At 45.5% G+C, this 21,814-nt stretch overlaps 1 protein-coding gene across 4 annotated transcripts in view; it reads left to right on the top strand.

Annotated features, from left to right (window-relative positions):
* The window catches only part of CDC20B (cell division cycle 20B), a 60,330-nt gene that overhangs the window by 18,240 nt on the left and 20,276 nt on the right, over window positions 1-21,814 (top strand). For all 4 annotated transcript variants that reach the window (XM_008262208.5, XM_089313170.1, XM_089313169.1 and 1 more), the window contains exons 3-6: window positions 5,498-5,702; window positions 9,522-9,652; window positions 12,414-12,507; window positions 17,062-17,178. In XM_008262208.5, coding sequence (XP_008260430.3) covers window positions 5,498-5,702; window positions 9,522-9,652; window positions 12,414-12,507; window positions 17,062-17,178 — 547 coding nt within the window. The remainder of the gene's footprint in view (window positions 1-5,497; window positions 5,703-9,521; window positions 9,653-12,413; window positions 12,508-17,061; window positions 17,179-21,814) is intronic.

Here is a 21,814-nt window from a genome sequence, read left to right as displayed (position 1 = left end):
CCATCTGCTGATTCACTTCCCACATGGCCTCAATGGCCAGGGCTAGGCCTGGCTAAAGCCAGGAGCTTCTTGTGGGTCTCCCATGCGAGTGGGCAGGGGCCCAAACACTTGAATTATCTTCCTCTGCTTTTCCCAGGCCATTAGCAGAGAACTTGATGGGAAGCGGAGCAGCCAGGACATGAACTGGTGCGCAGGTGGCAGCTTTACCCTCTGTGCCTCAATGTGGGCCCTTAGAGTTAGAATCTTGGCAGGGTTGCTCCGGTTGGCTGGGAAGGTTGTGAACTGCATATCCCAGAGGGTGCCACTCACAGAGACAAGAATTTGCACAATCGCACGCAGTGGCTGGGCTCTTGGACCTCCTGCTTTGTGGCTCTGTATCCTTGATAAGTCACTTCACCCCATTAAGCTTCATTTTCCAACTCTAGAGTTGGGAAAATATCCTAGGGCTGTGGATGAAACTTAAACAGGCCATCCAATCATCACCAGGGCTTGGAACACATTAAGGAACACATTGATAAGTGTTATTATCATTAACAGAATATGGTAGCACTGTGGACAGCCAAGGTGGGCTATGTATTAGTTCCCCGCACTGCTGTAAGAATTTAATGCAGAACCACTGTCTTCACACACATGTGAATTCTCTCATCGCTGTGGAGATGAGAGGTCCAAACTCAGGTTCACTGGGCAGAAGACAAGGTGTCAGCAGAGCCTTGCTTCCTCCAGCGGCTCCGGAGGAGAATCTGTGCCTTGCCGCTCCCTGTCTCTGGTGCCAGTGTCTCTTGGCTTGTGGTTGCATCATGCCAGTCTCTGTGATTGTGTCACTGTCTCCTAATCTGTGTGCGGCTGAGTTTCCTTCTGCCTCCTTCCCCTTTAGGGTACACGTAACTGTATTTATTAGGCCTCACCCGGAGGATTCTGGATCATCTCCTCATCACAAGTTAGTTTATTTATTTGAAAGAGAGAGAGAGAGAGAGAGAGAGAGAGAGAGAGAGCGCTCAATGACACCTGCACTGTAACGTTACATTTACAGGTTCCAAGGGTTAGGATCTGTGTGTCTTTGGGGACCCTTATTAGGCCATCTGCAGGCTGCCCAGCCCAGTTTGGAATGGAGAGGAAGGGAACATCTGAGACATGCCCATTCCTGAGGGAGCTGATTACTGAACCCTGCCATGATGGGGGCGGGAAGTGACCCTGGTGGGAAACACTCAGGGTAGACAGAGGGACCGTATATGAACTGGGAATTGCAGACATATTTGAAAGGGAGAGAGACACAGAAACAGAAACAGAAAAACAAACAGGGAGAACTTTCCTCTGTTGGCTCACTTTCCAAATGATTGTAACAGCCAGGGCTGGGCAGGGCTGGGCAGGGCTGGGCCAATGCCAGGCATCAGGGACTCAGTACAGGTTGACAGGGACCCAACTACTTGAGGTAGCATCTTCTGTCTCCCAGGGTGCACTTAGCAGGAAGCTGGAGTCTGGGAGGAGAACCAGGACTTGAACCCAATCCGTCTGCTGTGAGATACAGGTATCTTAAGCACCAAGCCAAATGCCTACTGCCTGGCTTTAAATCTTTGAGTTACTATCAAGCATCTTCCACAGCAGCCCCATCCTTTCCGTTCCATCTTGCAGGGTCCCGAGGTTCCAGTTTGTCCACATCTTTGCCAATACTTGTCAGTTTCTTTTCTTTTCTTCTTCTTCTTCTTTTTTTTTTTTTTAAGATTTTATTTATTGGGGCCGGTGCCATGGCTCACTTGGCTAATTCTTTGCCTGCAGCGCCGGCATCCCATATGGGCACCGGGTTCTAGTCCCGGCTGCTCCACTTCCAGTCCAGTTCTCTGCTGTGGCCCAGAAAGGCAGGGGAGGATGGCCCAAGTGCTTGGGCCCTGCACCTGCATGGGAGACCAGGAGGAAGCACCTGGCTCCTGGCTTCAGATCGGCACAGCGTGCCGGCGGTAGCGGCTATTTGGGGGGTGAACCAACGGAAGGAAGACCTTTCTGTCTCTCTCTCTCACTGTCTAACTCTATCTGTCAAATTAAAAAAAAAATTATTTATTTGAGAGGCAGAGTTACAAATGACCACAAGGGCTGGAGCTGAGCCGATCTGAACCAGGAGCCAGGAGCTTCCTCCTAGTCTTCCATGTTGTGTAAGGACTCAAGCACTTGGGCCATCTCCCACTGCTTTCCTAGGCCATAGCAGAGAGCTGGATTGGAAGAGGAGCAGCCGGAACTAGAATTGGCGCCCATATAGGATGCGGGCACTGCAGGCGGAGGATTAACCTACTGTGCCACAGTGCCAGCCCTTTCCTCTCTCTCTCCTCTCTCTCTTTTAATATATATATATATAGCCTTTCTAGTGGATGCGAAGTGGTGCTTCATTGTGATTTTGATTTACATTTCCCAAATGCATCTAATTCCTAATGACTGCAAATCATGTCCTTTTATGGATATCACAGTGTTTACCTCTCCATTGATAAACATTTCGTCTCTGCCTTATCCTGGGCCTCCCACCCCCTGCCCCACCCTTTTGCCCCTATAAACACATGCATTTCAGTGCACACCCTCATGTTCTTAGGTGACAGCCTGGACTCTGGAGTTGAGCAGGTGAGCTTAGGGTGCAGCGTCTCCACTTGGCTGGAGCTATACATTCAACGTCTTCAATGGGAAAAGTGAGAATCAATAAGACTTGCTTCACAGGTGTTTCTGAAGATGAAGCAGAAATGCGTGCAAAGCCCTTAAACTAAGGGCTTCTGCACGGTCCGCCCTCGATGTTCTCGCTCTCTCGTTGCTCCTATATTTGATTCCTTCCTTAAACTCCTAGAGGTGATGTTGCTGGGTCAATGGACGTTTTGTACATATTTGAAGGCTTTTGACACACAGGCAAGTTGTGCTTTCCAGGTGCTAATCTATGTTCCAGCAGCCAGGTGGGCTGGGGTTTGTTTCTAGCATCTTAAACATGGAGGGATTGTTATTGAAAAAAAAATCACTGCTAAAATCTCATTGTTGTTTTACACTTTCAGGTCTTTGATTACTAGTGAGGTTGAATATATTTTGGCAATATATGGCTCTAGTGAATTGCCTATTTATGTCCGTGCCCAATTTTTCTGTTGTGTTGGTACACTTGTCTAAATTTCTGGAAGAGCTCTTTATTCAAGGATATTAACCTAACTTGTCTGTTCTTTTGCCAAAGATGATGCATTTCCATTTTGTCACCTGCTTTTTTTTTTTTTTTTTTTTTTTGGACAGGCAGAGTTAGACAGTGAGAGAGAGAGAGAAAGGTCTTCCTTCCGTTGGTTCACCCCCCAAATGGCTGCTACGGCTGGCGCACCGCGCCGATCCAAAGCTAGGAGCCAAGTGCTTCCTCCTGGTCTCCCATGCAGGTGCAGGGCCCAAGCACTTGGGCCATCCTTCACTGCCTTCCTGGGTCACAGCAGAGAGCTGGACTGGAAGAGGAGCAACTGGGACAGAACCCAGCGCCTCAACCTGGACCAGAACCTGGGGTGCCAGTGCCGCAGGCGGAGGATTAGCCAAGTGAGCCGCGGTGCCGGCCTGTCACCTGCATTTTAATTTCCTATTGCTACGTGGCCTGGTTCGCCACTATAGGGTCTGTAAATACTGAACTGGCATTTCGTGGAGGGAATAGATAGATGTTGAGCTATTTGTTTACTTCTCTCAGCCTCGGTTTCACCATGTGTGAAATGAGGGGGTTAGACTAAAAATGCTGCTTACTTCCACATTTGATATTTAATAATATTGTTCACACATCTTGTAAGTTTAGTATTTAGTGTTATTTCATGTCTTATTTTACACTGATATGTAGTGGCACTAACTATAAATAGAGTTATTCTCTAAAACTCCTTTATAGTTAGGTTTACAGATTCATGAGAGGGGCTCTAAGTATATAAGTATATAAAGGTGGTTTGGTATTTATATATATTTTTATTTTTTAAATATTTATTTATTTATTTGGAAGGCAGAGCTGTAGAGAGGGAGAGAGAGAGAGAGCTCCTCTATCCACTGGTTCGTTCCCCAAATGGCTGCAACTACTAGAGCTGAGCCTATCCAACCCAGGAGCCAGGAGCTTCTTCCAGATCTCCCAAGCAGGTGCAGGGGCCCCAGCACTTAGGCCATCTTCTACTGCTTTCCCAGGCCAAAGCAGAGAGTTGGATTGGAAGTGCGGCAACCAGGACTCGAACCAGTGCCTGTATGGGATGCTGGCACTGCAGGTGGTGGCTTTACCCACTACACCACAGCGCAGGCCCCATATATGTATTTTTAAGATTATTTGTTTATTTTCATTATATTTGAAAGGCAGAGTGACAGAGAGGGAGAGACAGCGAGATGGGGGAAGATCTTTTATCTGCTGGCTCACAACAGCTAAGCTGGGTCAGGCCAAAGGCAGGGACCCATACTCAATCTCAGTCTCTCACATGAGTGGCAGAGACGTGAGTACTTGGCCATCGCTTGCTGCCTCCCAGGGTGGATCAGAAGCACCTGGATCAGAAACGGAGTAGTTGGGACTCAAACCAGGCACTCCTACATGGGATGTGGGTATCCTAAACCGTGACTCAACTGCTGCAGCACACACACACCCTGTTTTATGTATTTTAATTTTGGTGACCTGGGAAAATATACATATATCATAACCCTTCAGGTCACACAAATTAAAACCTCTCATTGCTTATGTGTTGTACTAGATGAGTCATTTGTAATTATCTCTCCCTCTCTTTTAAAGATTTTATTCATTTAAAAAAAAAGATTTATTTATTTATTTGAAGGTAGAGGCAGAGAGAGGGAGGTCTTCCATCCGCTGGTTCACTCCCCAGATGGCTGGAACAGCGGGAGCTGTGCCAATCCAAAGCCAGGAGCCAGGAGCTTCTTCCGGGTCTCCCACACGGGTGGAGGGGCCCAAGGACTTGAGCCATCTTCTACTGCTTTCCCAGGCCACAGCAGAGAGCTGGATCAGAAGAGGAGCAGCTGGGTCTGGAACTGGCGCCCATATGGGATGCCGGCACGGCAGGCAGTGACTTTACTCCTTTCGTCACAGCACCGGCCCTGATTTTATTCATCTGTTTGAGAGGTAGAGCTACAGACAGAGAGAGGAAGAGAGAGAGAGAGAAAGAGAGAGAGAGAGAGAGAGAGAGAAATCATCTGTTGGTTCACTCCCCAAATGGCTGCAGCGGCCAGAGCTGGGCTGCTCCGAAGCCAGGAGACATTTCTTCTGGGTCTCTCAACTCCCACGCTTCCGGGTCCCCCACACTTCTGGCTCCCAGAAGCCAGGAGCTTCTTTCGGGTCTCTCAAACATTTGAACCAGCTTTTCCCAGGCCGTTAGCAGAGAGCTGGATCGGAAGAGGAGGAGCCGGGACACGAACTGGCGCCTGGGCGGAGGTTTTACCCGCGACGCCACAGCGCTGGTCCTGTAATTCTCTTTTAAGGAATTTTTTTGTTTTTGCACCATGGAGACCACTCTAAATGCCAGGTGTTCTTCTTGTTGGACAGATACCGGATTCGGTTACCACCCCCTACGCTAACTTTAAGAGCAACTTCGCGAAGAGGCTGTCAGCGGGGGTGCCTGTTGCCAGCAGCCCAATCGCCACGAGATGGCAGCAAAGTCCAACCAGGGAGCTGTCCGCCTGTCGCCTCCCGGAAGCGCGGTCAGCCGCCGGCCTCTCAGAATCGCCGGGCAACGACACCTTGACGCCGGGTGAGGGGACAGAAGCGCCACAGCCCAGTTTTGAAATGTTGGAAACGGTTACTATACTCCTGAGAGACTCTGTGTTCTGTAGAATCGTCTAGTGTCCCATTTAGCCAGCTCTGCCCTCTTTTTCTTCCTTGAATGTGAAATTTCCACGGTGGCTGGGTGCGGGGAATGAAGCAAAATCGACAGGAATTACGTGTTAAGAGAAACATTTTTAGATACATTAAACTGAACAGTTTAGCTGCGCAAAAAACACTTGGCGAATTAGGCGGCGCTCAGAGCCGCTCGGCCGCGTGGTGGCGCGGGCGGCCTTTCCGGAGCAGGCAGCCTGACTAGCGACAGCGCCGCTGTGCGGACACGGTCTGATCCCTCGGGTGTGACTGCCGGAAGCTTGGCCACGACTGGGTGAGACTCCGCTATTGGTTACAAAAGTTAAGAAGGCTTTCCCTTAGCTTGCGTACCAAATTCGCTGCAGTTTGTTGTATAGGGATTCGAAAGTGTGGAGCCATCCTCCGATCAGATTTGGAAGTCACACTCTCACACACACACACACACACACACACACGATAGGGTGTGAGGAGGAGATCCTTCTTCCATTGGCTGGTTTACTACCCCAAAGCCCACAATAGCCAGGGCCAGGCCAAAGCCAAGAACCCAGAATTCAATACAGAATTCCCATGTGAATAGCAGGGACCCAAGTACTTGAACGCCACCTGCTGTCTCCCAAGATGTGCATTGGCAGGAAGCTGGATTGGAAGTGAAGGAGCTGGGACTTGAACCAGACACTCCACTGTGGGATGCAGGCAACCCAATCAGTAACTTAACTACCTGGCCAGATTTGGTTGTAACATGTCTTATGCTAATTTAAATATGTTTCTGAGACTTGCAATGCTAGGTGATCGCTTTTTGTAAAGATTATATATGTGTGTGTGTATATATATATGTAAGTATATGTATATGCACATGTGTATATGAATGCTTTTATTTTGCAAAGTATAAAATTTTTTTTTTTTGACAGGCAGAGTTAGACAGTGAGAGAGAGAGAGACAGAGAGAAAGATCTTCCTTTCCATTGGTTCAACCCTCAAATGGCCACTATGGCTGGCGCGCTGTGGCTGGCATGCTGCGCTGATCCGAAGCCAGAAGCCAGGTGCTTCCCTCCTGGTCTCCCATGCAGGTGCAGGGCCCAAGCACTTGGGCCATCCTCCACTGCCTTCCTGGGCCACAGCAGAGAGCTGGACTGGAAGAGGAGCAACCGGGACAAAATCTGGCGCCCCAACCAGGACTAGAACCTGGGGTGCTGGCGCCACAGGTGGAGGATTAGCCAAGTGAGCCGTGGCACCAGCCTAAAGTATAGAATTTTTATGACTCTGATAAGGTTCTTGGTCTATGGAAGGCAGCAAAAATGTTTTGGTAATGGGATAATCAGGTGTGGACTAGGAGAGGAAAAAGATGAAAGTGGGAGAGGATGAGAGGAAGGGAAAGCAGAGGAAGGAACAGAGATGGATCCATGGAGGGATGACTGGAAGGGGAGAGAGAGAGAGGGAGAGAGAACAAGAGGGGAGGGAGAGAGAAGAAAAGGGAGGTAAAGACAAGAATGAGAGTCTGAAACCTGCCCTGTGACTGGGGTGGGAAGTGGGCCCCAAAGTCCTCCTGCAGTGGAAGCTTCCAAGATCACCCTGAGCCCTGGAACACAAGCTCTTCTGCTGAAGCCTGCAATTCCCACTGGGGCACAGCCCTTTGTATTCCTAGTTCTCAGAAGCAAAACTGGCCACCTGTCATCTGAGGATGTCATTCCCACCAATCCTTTCTACAATGCCAGGCAACATGGCTCTGACAGCCAGCCTGTTACTTGGTTAAGACACATGTTGCCTGCTGTGCCAGCTCCTCTCCATGACATCAGATGCAAGGAGACATTGCAGTGCCGCAGACTGAAAGCGGCCCAGGTCTTTTCAAACCAACACAATTCCCATGCAATGACAGGTAGTCATTCGGAAAGCAGCAGGAGGCGTGGGATTGCAAGGAAGATTGTTGTTATAGCTATCTCCTGCAAGGAATCTCTGCTGTTCCATTGTAACTAAGGGGCAGTTTTTATGCTGATTATTTCAGATGAATTTCTGGCCAAAATTAGGGACTCACTGTTTTTCCTAGGCCCTAAATTAATTTTTGGTTTTTGAAAAAGGATATAGCTTGGGGCTGGCACTGTGGCTCACTTGGTTAATCCTCCGCCTTGTGGCACCAGCATCCCATATAGGTGCTGGGTTCTAGTCCCAGTTGTTCCTCTTCCAGTCCAGCTATGGCTAGGGAAGACAGTGGAGGATGGCCCAGGTGCTTGGGCCCTGCACCCATGTGGGAGACCAGGAGGAAGCATCTGTCTCCTGGCTTTGGATTGGTGCAGCTCTGGCTGTAGCGGCCATTTGGGGGGTGAACCAATGGAAGGAAGACCTTTCTCTCTGTCTCTCTCACTGTCTAACTCTACCTGTCAAATAATAATAATAAAAAAAAGTATATAGCATTGCGTGAAAAATTCAGAATTCCAACAGACAGATTAGTAGTCAAAAGGGTTTCACAAGGAAGCCTTTTTATTTTTATTTTTTAGTTAATAGTGGGCATTTATCAGATCCAGGGATCTGCTGGTGGGATTTCTTTTCTCTTTTTCAGGGACAGGGCTACTGAACACCTTCCTGTCTTCAGTAGTACACATACAGAGAGCTTCATTTGCAGTCAGGCTCTGTGGGCAAACCCCGAGAGATTCTGGTTTCCCTAGACTGCTGGACTTGACCTTTTTGTTTATAGCCGGGGTGACTCTTAGGAGTAGCAGCCACCAGTTGCAGCTTTTTATTTCTCATTGGAGGTTCTGAGTGCTGGCCCCCTCTCCCCTGCATTCTACAAACAGCACAGTAAAGCAAGCGTGAGTAATTTCTCAGCACAAAGAGCAAGATCTAAAACTTGCGGGAACATTAAATGTGTTCATCCTTCCTCCTTCCTTTGCAAAATATAGCTTTTGGGTTTTGGAGCTCTCTCAGGACCTGACGTGCCAGGCTCTCACAACTTCAATGATGGTTTATCAAGTCCATGGTTGTCCAAATGAAGAAAGGACTGTCACATGGCGAAAGGCCAAGATTTCCCAGTGGTCCCTTGGCCCCTCAGCTGAACAAGTGATACAACACATAGTTATTTCTGGAGGGGATGATTTGACAGGTTTTCAGCACAGTTAGAAGTCTGGTACAGGGCTTTCATATTATTATGAACCATATTAATGCACATGACGTGGACTCTCCTGTTCTTTTAACTTGGAAACTGTTTCACTGTTGTCATCTCAGACGACCCGAACAATATCTTTCTGCAGTAGGAAGGGAAGAGGTGACATGATTTGTTCATGATCACATAGTAAATATCAATGACTGGCAAAGCAAGCATTCTGTAGTGGCTTCCGGGCAAGGTGATGGTGGCTTGGGCAAAACAAGCACTCTTTGCGCCATCACTTGAAACCATTGAACCCTCTGTTCTTCTCATGGGCACTTCTGTTCTTCCCATGCAGAGGGAGAACTTCACTGCACCTGCTGCGGCTGGGGTCAGGATTTGAGTCTCAGCGTTTCCTCTCTGCTCCATAGGCCACTGAGGCTGTTTCTCCTTGAGTGTTCACTTAGGAACCCAGCACTCGGGATAAGGCCTGGCCTCCACCACCCTCCTTGCCCCACACACGGATTTTGGAGAGACAAGGACCCGGGTCTTCATTCATATTCTGTTCTGTGAAAGAGACCTCCATTCAAAGTGAGTATGTTGTTTTAAAAACCAAACTGAAATGCAGGTGTCTGTTTTACAGGATCCTTTAACGAACCATTCAAGACTCCCGTCCAAGAAGGTTCTGAAACAAAGAACTCTGCTTTGCACTTTGGCGAGACACCTCGTGCACTGGACAGAGGCTGGAAGGAAAGCGTTGCCTCCAAAGGCCAGGTAGGTGCAGGGGGAAAACCGAGGATCCTCCGTGCTGAGACACTGGGACCCAGCTGGGAGGAAGAGCGGCTTCGCTGTTCCTGCCAGTCCCTGAGAAACCATGCATCCCCGAGGGAAACCGCAAATGAGTGAAGGGCTAGCATGGAGGCACTTGGTCAAAGCAACGGAGTGTCTCAAAAATCCCACGAGGGCAGTCCCCAAAGTGGACGTGAGAATGACCAGCGAGAGAGGACATATTCAAAATATGATAAAGCTATATTTACTGAGGTGTCCTTCCTGTTGGTCTCAGATCTCTATCTATGGTCTTTTCCAACTGTTTGGTGGGCTTGGACTGACCTTTGGGCTCTCTCAGGATAAATTCAATTCTTTTTTTTTTTTTTTTTGACAGGCAGAGTGGACAGTGAGAGAGAGAGAGACAGAGAGAAAGGTCTTCCTTTTGCCGTTGGGTCACCCTCCAATGGCCGCCGCGGCCGGCACACCGTGCTGATCTGATGGCAGGAGCCAGGTGCTTATCCTGGTCTCCCATGGGGTGCAGGGCCCAAGCACTTGGGCCATTCTTCACTGCACTCCCTGGCCACAGCAGAGAGTTGGCCTGGAAGAGGGGCAACCGGGACAGAATCCGGCACCCCAACAGGGACTAGAACCTGGTGTGCCGGTGCCGCAAGGCGGAGGATTAGCCTAGTGAGCCGCGGCGCCTTAATTCTTTTTTTAAATTAAATTTCATTTTTTGAAAGATTTATATGTGTGTGTATATATATATATATATATAATATGAGTGTTATTTTATATCAATGAGAGAGTAGTACTGCACCCCAGGGGCATTGGCAATGTCAGAAGCCATTTTGGGTGGTCACAGCATGCATGAGTCGGGGTAGGGCAGCTGGGGTGGCAGCTGGAGCTTCTGCTAAGCATCCTGACTGCACAGAGCAGCCCCGCAGCAGTGACACCTCCGCTGCACCTGCCAGTAGTGCTGAGACCGAGACACCCTGCTCTACGGTTCATCGCTGTATCTTGAATACTAAAAAATCCCACAGCTCATTGATTGGCAGTGCCTATCATGCAACATGAAAGAATACCATGAGGAGGAAAACCAAATGATCAAAATGATGCCTTTCAGAGGGACTTCTGTCTGAACCATGGTGATCAAATGATTGTCATGCACATAATATTAAATATATAATTGAAAAGGAAAAAAGAGAATCTTTTCTGCTTTACCTACCCTTACTGTAGTCTTAGAAAATCCCAATAAATATTTTTCTTTCCAATTATAACTAATTTTCCCAGCTGTCTTTGAGTGGAGTTGGATGTCAGAATGCCAGAGGTGCGCTCTTTACATACAGACCCAAAGACATAGCACTCAGGTTTTTGTCCTCATAGAAATTTAGGCAACTTTCTTAATGTCCTTGTGACTTGATGTACCCATTTATTTAAAAAATATTTATTTGAGAGGCAGAGAGAGAGAGAGAGAGAGAGAAACTCCTCTCCACTGGTTCACTCCCCAAATGACTGGGAAATTGAAGCTGAAAGCCAGGAACTCAATCAGGTCTCCCATGTGGGTGTTGGGAATTCAATGACTTGAGATATCACCTGCTGTCTCCCAGGGTATGTGGTAGCAGGAAGCTGGAGTTAGGGAGCCAGCCAGGTATTGAAACCAGGCACTCCAATATGGGGGACCAGTGACTTAGCTGTTATGCCAAACAACAGATCTGTTGCATGCATTTCTAATGGATGAAAGTGTTATGGAAAAGGACTTTTAAGATAATTAACTTCAACCCCTTACATATTCCTAATAACAACAACAGGGCACAGAGAAAAACCTCAGAACATGTCAGAGCATGTGCTGAGAAACAATGTTGATCGAAATCTTTCTTGCAAAAAGTGGTCCACTCATGCTCAACTTCATTATTTTGTTTGAGATTTATTTGTTTATTTATTTGAAAGGCAGAGTTTCAGAAAGGTGGAGGCAGAGAGAGAGAGAGAGAGAGAGAGAGAGAGATCTTCCATCCTCTGGTCCACTCCCTAAATGGCCACAATGGCCAGAGCTGAACTGATCTGAAGCCAGGAGCCTGGAGCTTCTTCCTGGTCTCCCAAGCAGATGCAGGAGCCCAAGCACTTGGACCATCTTCTACTGCTTTCCCAGGCACATTAGCAGGGAGCTGGATTGGAAGTGGAGCAGCCAGGACTCGAACCAGTGCCCATATGGGACACCTGCAGTGCAGGCAGTGGCTTTACCTACTACGCCACAGTGCTGGCCCCAAGAGATTTATTTATTTATTTATTTGTTAGATAGATAGAGAAGAAGAAAGAGAAAGAGAGACAGAGACCTTCTTCCATCTGTGGGTTCATTCTCCAAATGGTCCCAATAGCCAGGAAGCCAGGAGCCTGGAACTCCATCCAGGCCTCCCACATGGGTGGCAGGGGCACAAGCACTTGGGCTATCTTCTACTTTCCCAGGCTCATTAGCAGAGAACTGGATTGGAAGTGGAGCATTTGGGACTCGAACTGGCGATCATATGGGATGCTTGGTGTTGCAGGTGGCAAGTTAGCCTGCTGTGGCACAACACCAGCCTCTCAACTTCATCATTTTGAGGAGGTCTTTTAATTCCAGAGAGTACTCGAAATGTGACATTTCAATTTTTTGCAGGCTTTGTGCTAACTAATGATGCCAGTGAGTGATAGTGGTAGCTCCTGTGTCATGCATCATGTATGAGGGTGTATATCTGTTTCTAAAGTAGTCTTATCTTTATTTGCTTGTTTTCAGAAATGCCTGAACCTACTCTTTGGAACCCAGAGGGCGGCTCAGTGGGTTGCTGGGAACATGCAGCTATGTGAGCAATCCCAATGTGTTTGGAAAGGTACGGGGCAAAGCTTTCCTGTTTATTCTTCTTCCCTACTCTCCTCTCTCCCTCCCTCCGTCATCTCTCCATTATCATAAAAATGTATTTTATATGATTATTGGACTAAATAAATGTAAATATAAAAATTGAATAATCCTCACCATTTTCTACCTTAACCACTCTACCCCCAATCCCATTTTTCTAGCACCAACCACTTTTAGTTCTTCCAGCTGGTCTTTATCGCTCCTTTCCAAATAATATTGTTAAACTGTTATATCTTGCAATTTCATACTGTATCCTGACTTTCCAGTGTGGTTAATCAGGAGGTAGCCTTCCTCCTGCCTCATTCAGCTTCTCGACATGTGTTTAGCACACTTTGAGAAGGCAAAATGAGGGGCTGGTGCTGCGGCACAGTGGTTCTTCTGCGGCTTGTGCTGCTGGCACCCCTTATCGGAGCTCTGATTCCAGTCCTGGTGCTCCACTTTCAGTCCGGCTCCCTGACGGCAGTGGAGGATGGTACACAGAGACCCAGGTGGAGTTCTGAATTTCTGGCTCTGGCCTGGAGCAGCCTTGGCAGTTGTGACCATTTTGGGTAGTGAACTAGTGTTTAGAAGATCTCTCTGTCTCCCTTTCTCTCTACTACTCTGCCTGCAAAATAAATAAATAAATAACAAATAAATAAATTAATTAAAAAAAGAAAAAGCAAAACAAGCAATGTTTACACCATATTATTATACAACTAATATTCATTATTAAGTCAAGTAACATGATCTAATTATTCTTCTTTTCTAGTATAACCCTTTTAAAAAAAAAAAAGATTTATTTATTTGAAAGGCAGAGTTACAGAGAGGCAGAGGCAGAGAGAGAGAGAGAGGGAGAGAAAGAAACACAGAGAGAGAGAGAGAGAGGGAGAGAGAGAAAGTCTCTGGATGCTTCTATAAAAGTCCCTTATCCACAGTGTTCTAAAATGTAAAATGTCATGATAAAGCTTGACAAAAATTTTTTCTGACTTATTGCAAATGGAAAGCCCACTGGTGGACCTGTTCAGTCTCGGAGACTTATATCTGGTCATTCTTGGAAATTTTCTTGAACCATCCTTTCGTAATTCCTTTATCTTTCTTCTCTTCTAAAACTATTGTATATTGGATTGTTTCTCCAATTTTGTTATCTTTTTTGCTGTGTTTTTTCCCTCCTCCTGGGCAATTATTTCAACTCTGTCCACAGACTTTGTAATTAAACTTTTCATCATAGTTTTAATTTTTCTTTCATTTTAGGGAGAGGGAGTAACCTTATGTGGCATTCTTCTGACTTGATTCTCAAATCTGTTACATCTGCTTTGCATAGGTGGCTTTGGTGGCAGCCCTGAGGAAAGATTTGAAGGAGGAGAGAGGCTCACTAAGAGTGCTGTGAGCTATTCTATGCAGGGCTCAGAGAACTTAAAGTGTGAAACAGATCCCAGGAAGCCCATCAGCTGGTCTGTCTCTAGCAGGTCACGGGGACAGGGTTTATCCTGGTGCTGTGGGGACAGCTCCTGGGCCTGTCAGGTATACATATTTTGCTCTGGGTGGGTGGGAGACCTTGCATGGCGGTGTCGTGAGTCCATCGGAGCAGCTCTGCTTCATGCAGTGGGGAGATGATGATCATGAATAACACAAAGACTTCCAAAATGGAAAGAAAATATAGGAAGGAGAACACGTGGAGCTCAGGGTAAAAGTATTTGGGGAATTCTAACTGCAACAAGGACTAAGAGCCTTCTGGAAACCACCATGGGCAATCATCTCTATGGGTCGTGTTACTCTCTTAGCATGTCTTTTTCAGAGTGGAAGTTTTTTTTTTTTTTAAAGATTTATTTATTTATTTGAAAGAGTTGCACAGAGAGTTACACACACACACACACACACACACACAGAGAGAGAGAGAGAGAGAGAGAGAGAGAGAGAGAGAGAGAGGTCTTTCATCCACTGGTTCACTCTCCAGTTGGCTGCAACATCCAGAGCTGTGCATATCTGAAGCCAGGAGCCAGGAGCTTCTTCCAGGTCTCCCACACAGGTGCAGGGGCCCAAGGCCTTGGGCCATCTTCTACTGCTTTTCCAGGGCATAGCAGAGAGCTGGATCAGAAGTAGAGCATCCGGGACTCGAACCAACACACATATGAGATGCTGGCACTACAGGCAGAGGCTTTACCCACTACGCCACAGCTCTGGCCTCCAGAGTGGAAGTTTTTAATTTTAACGAAGTCCAGCTTATCCATTCTTTCATGGACTATAGCTTTAGTGTTGTATCTATAATGCCACAGCCAAGTCAAGATGGTCTAAATTTCTTCCTAGGTTACTTTCTAGGAGTTTTTTTAATTTTATGTTTTCTCTTCAGGAATGGGGAACCTTTTTTTCCCTCAGGGACCATTGGATATTTATAACATCACTCATTGGCAACACAAAATTATCAACTTAAAAATTAGCCTACTATATATTTATTGAGTTTTGAGTCCCACCTGTGGTTGCCTTGGCAGGGCAAGACCAAATTATTTCTCAGGCCTCATATGGCCCGTGGGCCAGCCATTCCCCATCCCTAGGAGTTTAGATCTATGGTCCATTATGAGTTAATTTTTGTGACAGGTGTAAGCTCTGTGGGTTCTTTTTTTTGCTTGTGGATATCCAGTTGTTCTAGCATAATTTGTTGAAAAGACTGTTGTTTCCCCATTGTATTGCTTTCACTTGTTTGCCAAAGATCAGTTGACTGTATTTATATTGATCTATTTTTAGATTCTCTTCTGGTCCCTTGATCTTTATTTGTTTGTTCTTTAACAACTATTACATTGTCTTTTTATTTTTAAAATATTTATTTTTTATTTATTTGAAAGAGTTACAGATAGAGTCAGGCAAACACACACACAGACACACACACACACACACACACACACAGAGGGAGAGAGAGAGAGAGAGAGATCTTCCATCCACTGGTTCACTCCTCAGATAGTGGCAACGACCAGAGCTGAGCTGATTCACAACGGAGCTGAGCTGATCTGAAGCCAGGAGCCAGGAGCTTCTTTTGGGTCTCCCATGTGGGTCCAGGAGCCCAAGGACTTGGGCCATCTTCTACTACTTTCCCAGGCCATAGCAGAGAGCTGGATTGGAAGTGGAGCAGCTGGGACATGAACCGACACCCATATGGGATGCTGGCACTTCAGGCCAGGGCTTTATCCCACTGCACCATAGTGCCAACCCCAAACACTCTCTTGATTACTGTAGCTTTATAGTGAGTCTTAAAGTTGGATAGTACCAGTCCTTTTACTTTGTTCTCCTTCAATATTGTGTTAGCTAACTATTCAAGGTCTTTTGCATCTCCAATAAACTTTAGAATGAGTTTGTCAACATCCAAAAAATAATTTGCTAAAATTTTGATTGAGATTACACTGAATCTATGGACCACCATTTTAATAATATTGAATTTCATCTTTGTATATCATATAGGTCTCTACTTAGAACTTCTTTGATTTCTTTCATCAGTTTTTTAAGTTTTCCTCACATAGATCTTCTACATACTTAGTGAGATTTAAACCTAAGTATTTAGTTTTGGGCAGTGGGAATGTAAATGACATTGTTGATGTTATTTCAGATTTCAATTGTTCATTGCTGATAAACAAGGAATCAATTGAGTTTAATACATTAACTGAGTATCCTGAAACCTTAGCATAATCACTCCCTGGTTTTTGGAGTTTTTGGTTGATTCTTTGGATATTGATTTTGTTTTTAACTTTTAGTGATTCTTTATTAGTAGACTTGAATATTTCTAATAACCTTGTAGTTCTGCCCACGACTGTGGGTTTTCATAGCCAGCACTGAAGCAGGAATTTGTGAGTAACAGTTTGGTTTCTTTGGTTTGTGAAGCTCTCATACTTTTATCAGAAGACATTCTGATCATAGACACCCCAGGTCAGTTGGGTGGTTCTGGTTCCTGTTAATTTCGTTATTCTCATTTTGATCACAGCCAGATGGTTGGAGATGAAAAGGCAGTGGTCTGTGGTTTGGACTTAGTGGGGTCTTTTGATGAGAACTTGAAACGGAGCAAACGATATAACCCTGACCTCAGATAGTAATAGATAAAATTAGCACTCAAGTGCTCTGCTATAGAAATAGCGAGGGAAGGAGCTAAAAGCAATGAATCAACAAATATTTATTGGCAGACACCAGAGTAGGGCTTAGGTCTCCCAGGTGAGTGTTGGTGTGATCGACAGACAGATGTGCAAAATTCACTGTGATTTTGAAATATCAAGTACAGAACGAATACTTTAAGCATGATGCGATAGCTCTGGGTGCTCCCTGTCAGATCTGTTATTTACGTGTAGTTCTGGTATTCATGTGCTTTTTATGAGAAAGTGCCATTGATTAACTCTTAAATATTCTTGTGCAAGCTAGTACTGAGGTCCTCTTTGTTTCCTTTCTTCCCTGCTCTTTGTACTCAGTTTTATCACAATGAGCACTTTCTTTTTCACTTAATTAATCGTTTTTACTTAGTGTTCTCCATATCTGCAAGGATGAATATCGCATTTTTGGGAAGTGTGTGTTTTTGCAGGCTGCAGAGGTGGAGTCAGAAATGAATCTTTCGATCTGGAAAGGTTTGGTGATGCCAACTATTCCGTGCTCCAACCAGAGAAGAAGATCCATCTTACCGGTCTTCGCAATGACTACTGTAAGTTATCGTCCAGACTGTAACTTGGAAAGCTGAGGTGCCAAAACGTATGATGCTCTGGTATGAACTTGCAATTTGATTCTGGACAAAAGGACCAGGGAGAAAATTGCATTTAGGAGTATTCTGAACCTTTGGAGGAAGATAGGGTAGTGTCACTAAAGACAGGTTGGCAGAGCAGGGGCGGCGGGAGGAGGGAGGACTGTTCTTGGCCACAGTGAGACATGGAAAAGATGTGGCAGACCGCTGGACAGGACGTTGGCAGTTGCAGCGGAGGGTGGACCAGGGTGTAGGTTGGGTGACTTTGGTCAAAGCCAAAGGCCAGTGTGAGCCTCTGAGAGAGACAGGAAGGGGCCGAGGAAAGGGTTCTGGGTTGTGTTGAAGATCTGCAGAGAGGAACGAGCAGTGAGAAGCAAAGCCACACACGGGCGTTCTCGGCCCTTCTGCTCCTTAGATCCCTCCCCAAGGGAATTTGCAGTCCTGAACAGCTGGGGAGGAGACATTTTTAAGAAATGTAAAGAAAAACCATGCTCGTATTAAAAGAAAAATTACTTTTGTTCCCTTCAAGCCCTAGCCCTTTTCTCTTCTCCCCTCAACAGCAAAACTTAGCCAGAGTTTTTTATACTTAAAACTTCACATTTCTGTCCCCACGTGGCCTTGAACCTATTGTAGCCAGGCTTTAAATCCCAGCATTCCATTGCAAAGGCTTCTCTAAACATCAAAGAACCTCTCATTGTTAATTCCAGTGTTGTTTCTCAGACCTCATTTACTTTTTTATTTGAAAGGCAGAGTTAGAGAGAGAGAGAGAGAGAGAGAGAGAGAGAGAGAGAGAGAGAATCTTGCATTCAATGGTTCATTCCCCAAATGGCTGCAATGGCCGGAGCTGGGCCAGGCCAAAGCTAAAAGCTAGGAACTTCTGGGTCTCCCAGGTGGGTGCAGAGGCCCAAGCACTTGGGCCATCTTCTGCTGCTTTTCCAGGTGCAGTAGCAGGGAACAGCTGGGACTTGAACTGGCACCCAACTGAGATGCCAGTGTTGTTGTAGGAAGCAGCTTAATTCATTAGGCCACAGTGCTGGCCCCTCAGATCTCATTTTCTTAACCCTATCATCCACATCTGAGAGAGCTGATCAATCCCTTGTCTTTGGTATTCCACTCTCTTGGGTTGCTTCCTAGTTTTAACTTTATTTATTTAATTGAGAGACGGGAGAACTTAGATAAAGACAGAGAGGGACGAGGACAGGGTGAGCCCTCCACTGGTTCACTCTCCAAATGCCCACAATGGCAAAGGCTGGGCTGGGGCTAAAGCCAGGAGCCAGGAACAATGCAGGTCTCCAACATGGGTACCAAGAACTCGGTTATGTGTGTCATCACTGCTGCCTCTCAGAGTCTGCATCAGCAGGAAGTTGGTATCAGGAGCCAGAGTTAGGACATGAATTTGGATACCCTGTTAGGGGATGCAGGCAACTTAACCACTCTGTTTTTTTTTTTTTTTTTTAGCTTTTATTTAATGAATATAAATTTCCAAAGTACGACTCATGGGTTACAATGGCTTCCCCCCCCATACCGTCCCTCCCACCCACAACCCTCCCCTTTCCCACTCCCTCTCCCCTTCCATTCACATCAAGATTCATTTTCGATTATCTTAATATACAGAAGATCAGCTTAGTATACCTTAAGTAAGGATTTCAACAGTTTGCTCCCACACAGAAACATAAAGTGAAAAATAATAGATGATTTTTTTTAAATGATGATGAAATCAGATCAGACCTATTGTCATGTTTAATCCCAGTGAGAGTCAACCACTCTGTTAAACACTGGCTCTACCCTCCTAGTTTTATGTTCAATCTTTCTTCTTTTTTTGCTGATTCCTCTTGCTCTTCTCTTCCATCTTGCTGCACTCAAAATGTTAAAGTGCTCAAAGCTCATTCCTTGGGTATCTTTTCTGCTTCTAGTCCATTTTAATAATTTTTTGACATTTTGGATATATCTCTTTGTACTGCGTTTTTGGTTGTTACTTCTTGCAACAGGTTTTATGTAACTTCTTGCAATTACATAGGTCTCCCCAAATGTTTTTCAGATCTTAAGGTTGTCATATGTTTTATATCTATATTCAAGTTGTCTTCAAAAAGATTATGGAAAATGAGTGTTATGAAAAATCCTATGCATAGATTTCAAAAAAAATTAAAAAAAAATTTTTGACAGGCATAGTGGACAGTGAGAGAGAGAGACAGAGAGAAAGGTCTTCCTTGGCCATTGGCTCACCCTCCAATGGCCGCCGCGGCTGGTGCGCTGCAGCCGGCGCACCACGCTGATCCAATGGCAGGAGCCAGGTACTTCTCCTGGTCTCCCATTGGGTGCAGGGCCCAAGTACTTGGGCCATCCTCCACTGCACTCCCTGGCCACAGCAGAGAGCTGGCCTGGAAGAGGGGCAACCGGGACAGAATCCGGCGCCCCGACCGGGACTAGAACCCAGTGTGCCGGCGCCGCAAGGCAGAGGATTAGCTTAGTGAGCCGCGGCGCCGGCCCAGATTTCAAAATTTTTTTTGCAGTGAGGCTGGTGTTAAGGCATAGCAGTCAAGGCCACCACCTGTGATGCTGGTATCTCATAGGGGCACTGGTTCATGTCCTGGCTACTCTGCTTCCAATCCAGCTCCTTGCTAATGGCCTGGGAAGGCAGCAGAAGATAGCCCAAGTGTTTGGGCCCTGCCATCCCTGTGGGAGATCAGATAAAGCTCCTGTCTCTTGGCTTTGCCTGGCCCAACACTGACTGTTGCAGCCATCTGGGGAATGTACCAATGGATAGACGCTCTCTCTCTCTCTCTCTTTCTGTAATTCTGACTTTTTTAAAAAAACTTTTATTTAATAAATATAAATTTCCAAAGTATAGCTTTTGGGTTACAGTGGCTCCCCCCCCCCAAAACCTCCCTCCCACCTGCAACCCTGCCATCTCCTGCTCCCTCTCCCATCCCATTCACATCAAGATTCATTTTCAATTATCTTTATACACAGAAGATCAACTCAGTATATACTAAGTAAAGATATCAACAGTTTGCACCCACACAGAAACACAAAGTATAAAGTACTGTTTGAGTACTAGTTATAGCATTAATTCACATTGGACAACACATTAAGGACAGAGATCCTACATGGGGAGTAAGTGCACAGTGACTCCTGTTGTTGACTTAATAATTTGACACTCTTGTTTATGGTGTCAATAATCACCCTAGGCTCTTGTCATGAGTTGCCAAGGCTATGGAAGCCTTTTGAGTTCGCCGACTCTGATCTTATTCCGACAGGGTCATAGTCAAAGTGGAAGTTCTCTCCTCCCTTCAGAGAAAGGTACCTCCTTCTTTGATGGCCCGTTCTTTCCACTGGGATCTCACTTGCAGAGATCTTTCATTTAGGTTTTTTTTTTTTTTTTTTGCCAGTGTAACTCTGACTTTCAAATAAATAAATATATCTTAAAAATTATTTTGTGACTACTCTTTGAATTAACACCTCACAGAATCTTTTGTCAATTTAAAACTATTCTGAAATAAAATGTCAAAAATTTTTTGCACCAAAGTAAACATCTTTTAATTCCATTCTCCATAAACTGTTTGAAGTACCGTTATGCATTGAAAACGCCACCAGTATTATATATTTTATTTAGAAAAAATTAAAATTCAAAAAGCATGTTAAATTGCTTAAGATGGAAAAATAATGGTTCTTTATAGTAAACCGAATATTTGCCAGTTCCAGTGTTTTTCTTCATTCCTGAAGATCCACGTTTCCCTCTCACACAATTTCTCTTGGGCCTGAAGGGCCTCAGCTGGCATTTCTTGCACATCAGATCTATTGGTAAAGACTCTTTTAGGTTTTTCATCTTCCATTTCACAATATTTTTGCTGGATGTAGAATTCCGAGTTGGAAGATTTTACTTTCAGCTGTTAAAGATGTTGTTTTATTGACTTCTGGTCTCCATGGTTTCTGGTGAGAACTCCATGGTCATTTGAGACCTTGTTCTCCTGCTTCTGAGGCTGGGCTCCGATGACACACATGGATATGGTAGATCTTTGGATATTATGCCACAAGTCCTTGAGGCTCCATTCATTTTTCCCCCCATTTTTTTCCTCCATGTTCTTCAGATTGAATATTTTCTGTTAATCTATATTCAGGTTCACTGACTGTTTCCTCTCTCATTTTCATTTTGCTATTGAGCTCATTCAAAGAATTTTTCAGTTTTCAGTTTTAAAATGCCCTGTTTAGGGGTAGGTGTTTGCCCCAGTGTTTAAGACGCCCACTGAGATGCCACCTTCCGGTGTGAGTGCCTGGGTCAGAGTCCCAGCTCTGCACCTGATTGCAGGTTCCTGCTAATGTGCACCCTGCACTCCTGCCACACACATAGGAGACCCGGGCTGAGTTCCAGGACCCCGGCTTTGTCCTGGCCCAGTCACAGCCATTCCTTGTATTTGGGGAGTGAATCAACATGGGAGCTACCTGTCTGTCTCTCCTTACCTCTCAAATAAATACATACACATTTAAAATTTCCCTCTTATTTTCTTAGCTTTTATTTATATTTTGGAGTTTTGCTTCATAGTTTCTGTTTTGCTTATATAGAAAGCAGCTTTTATTTTTCTATATCTCCATCTGGGTCTCT

This window comes from Oryctolagus cuniculus, chromosome 14 (genome assembly GCF_051225735.1).
Source record: "Oryctolagus cuniculus isolate XC-2025 breed Fujian yellow rabbit chromosome 14, ASM5122573v1, whole genome shotgun sequence".
Taxonomy (NCBI): domain Eukaryota; kingdom Metazoa; phylum Chordata; class Mammalia; order Lagomorpha; family Leporidae; genus Oryctolagus; species Oryctolagus cuniculus.
This window is presented reverse-complemented; position numbering and strand designations above follow the sequence as displayed.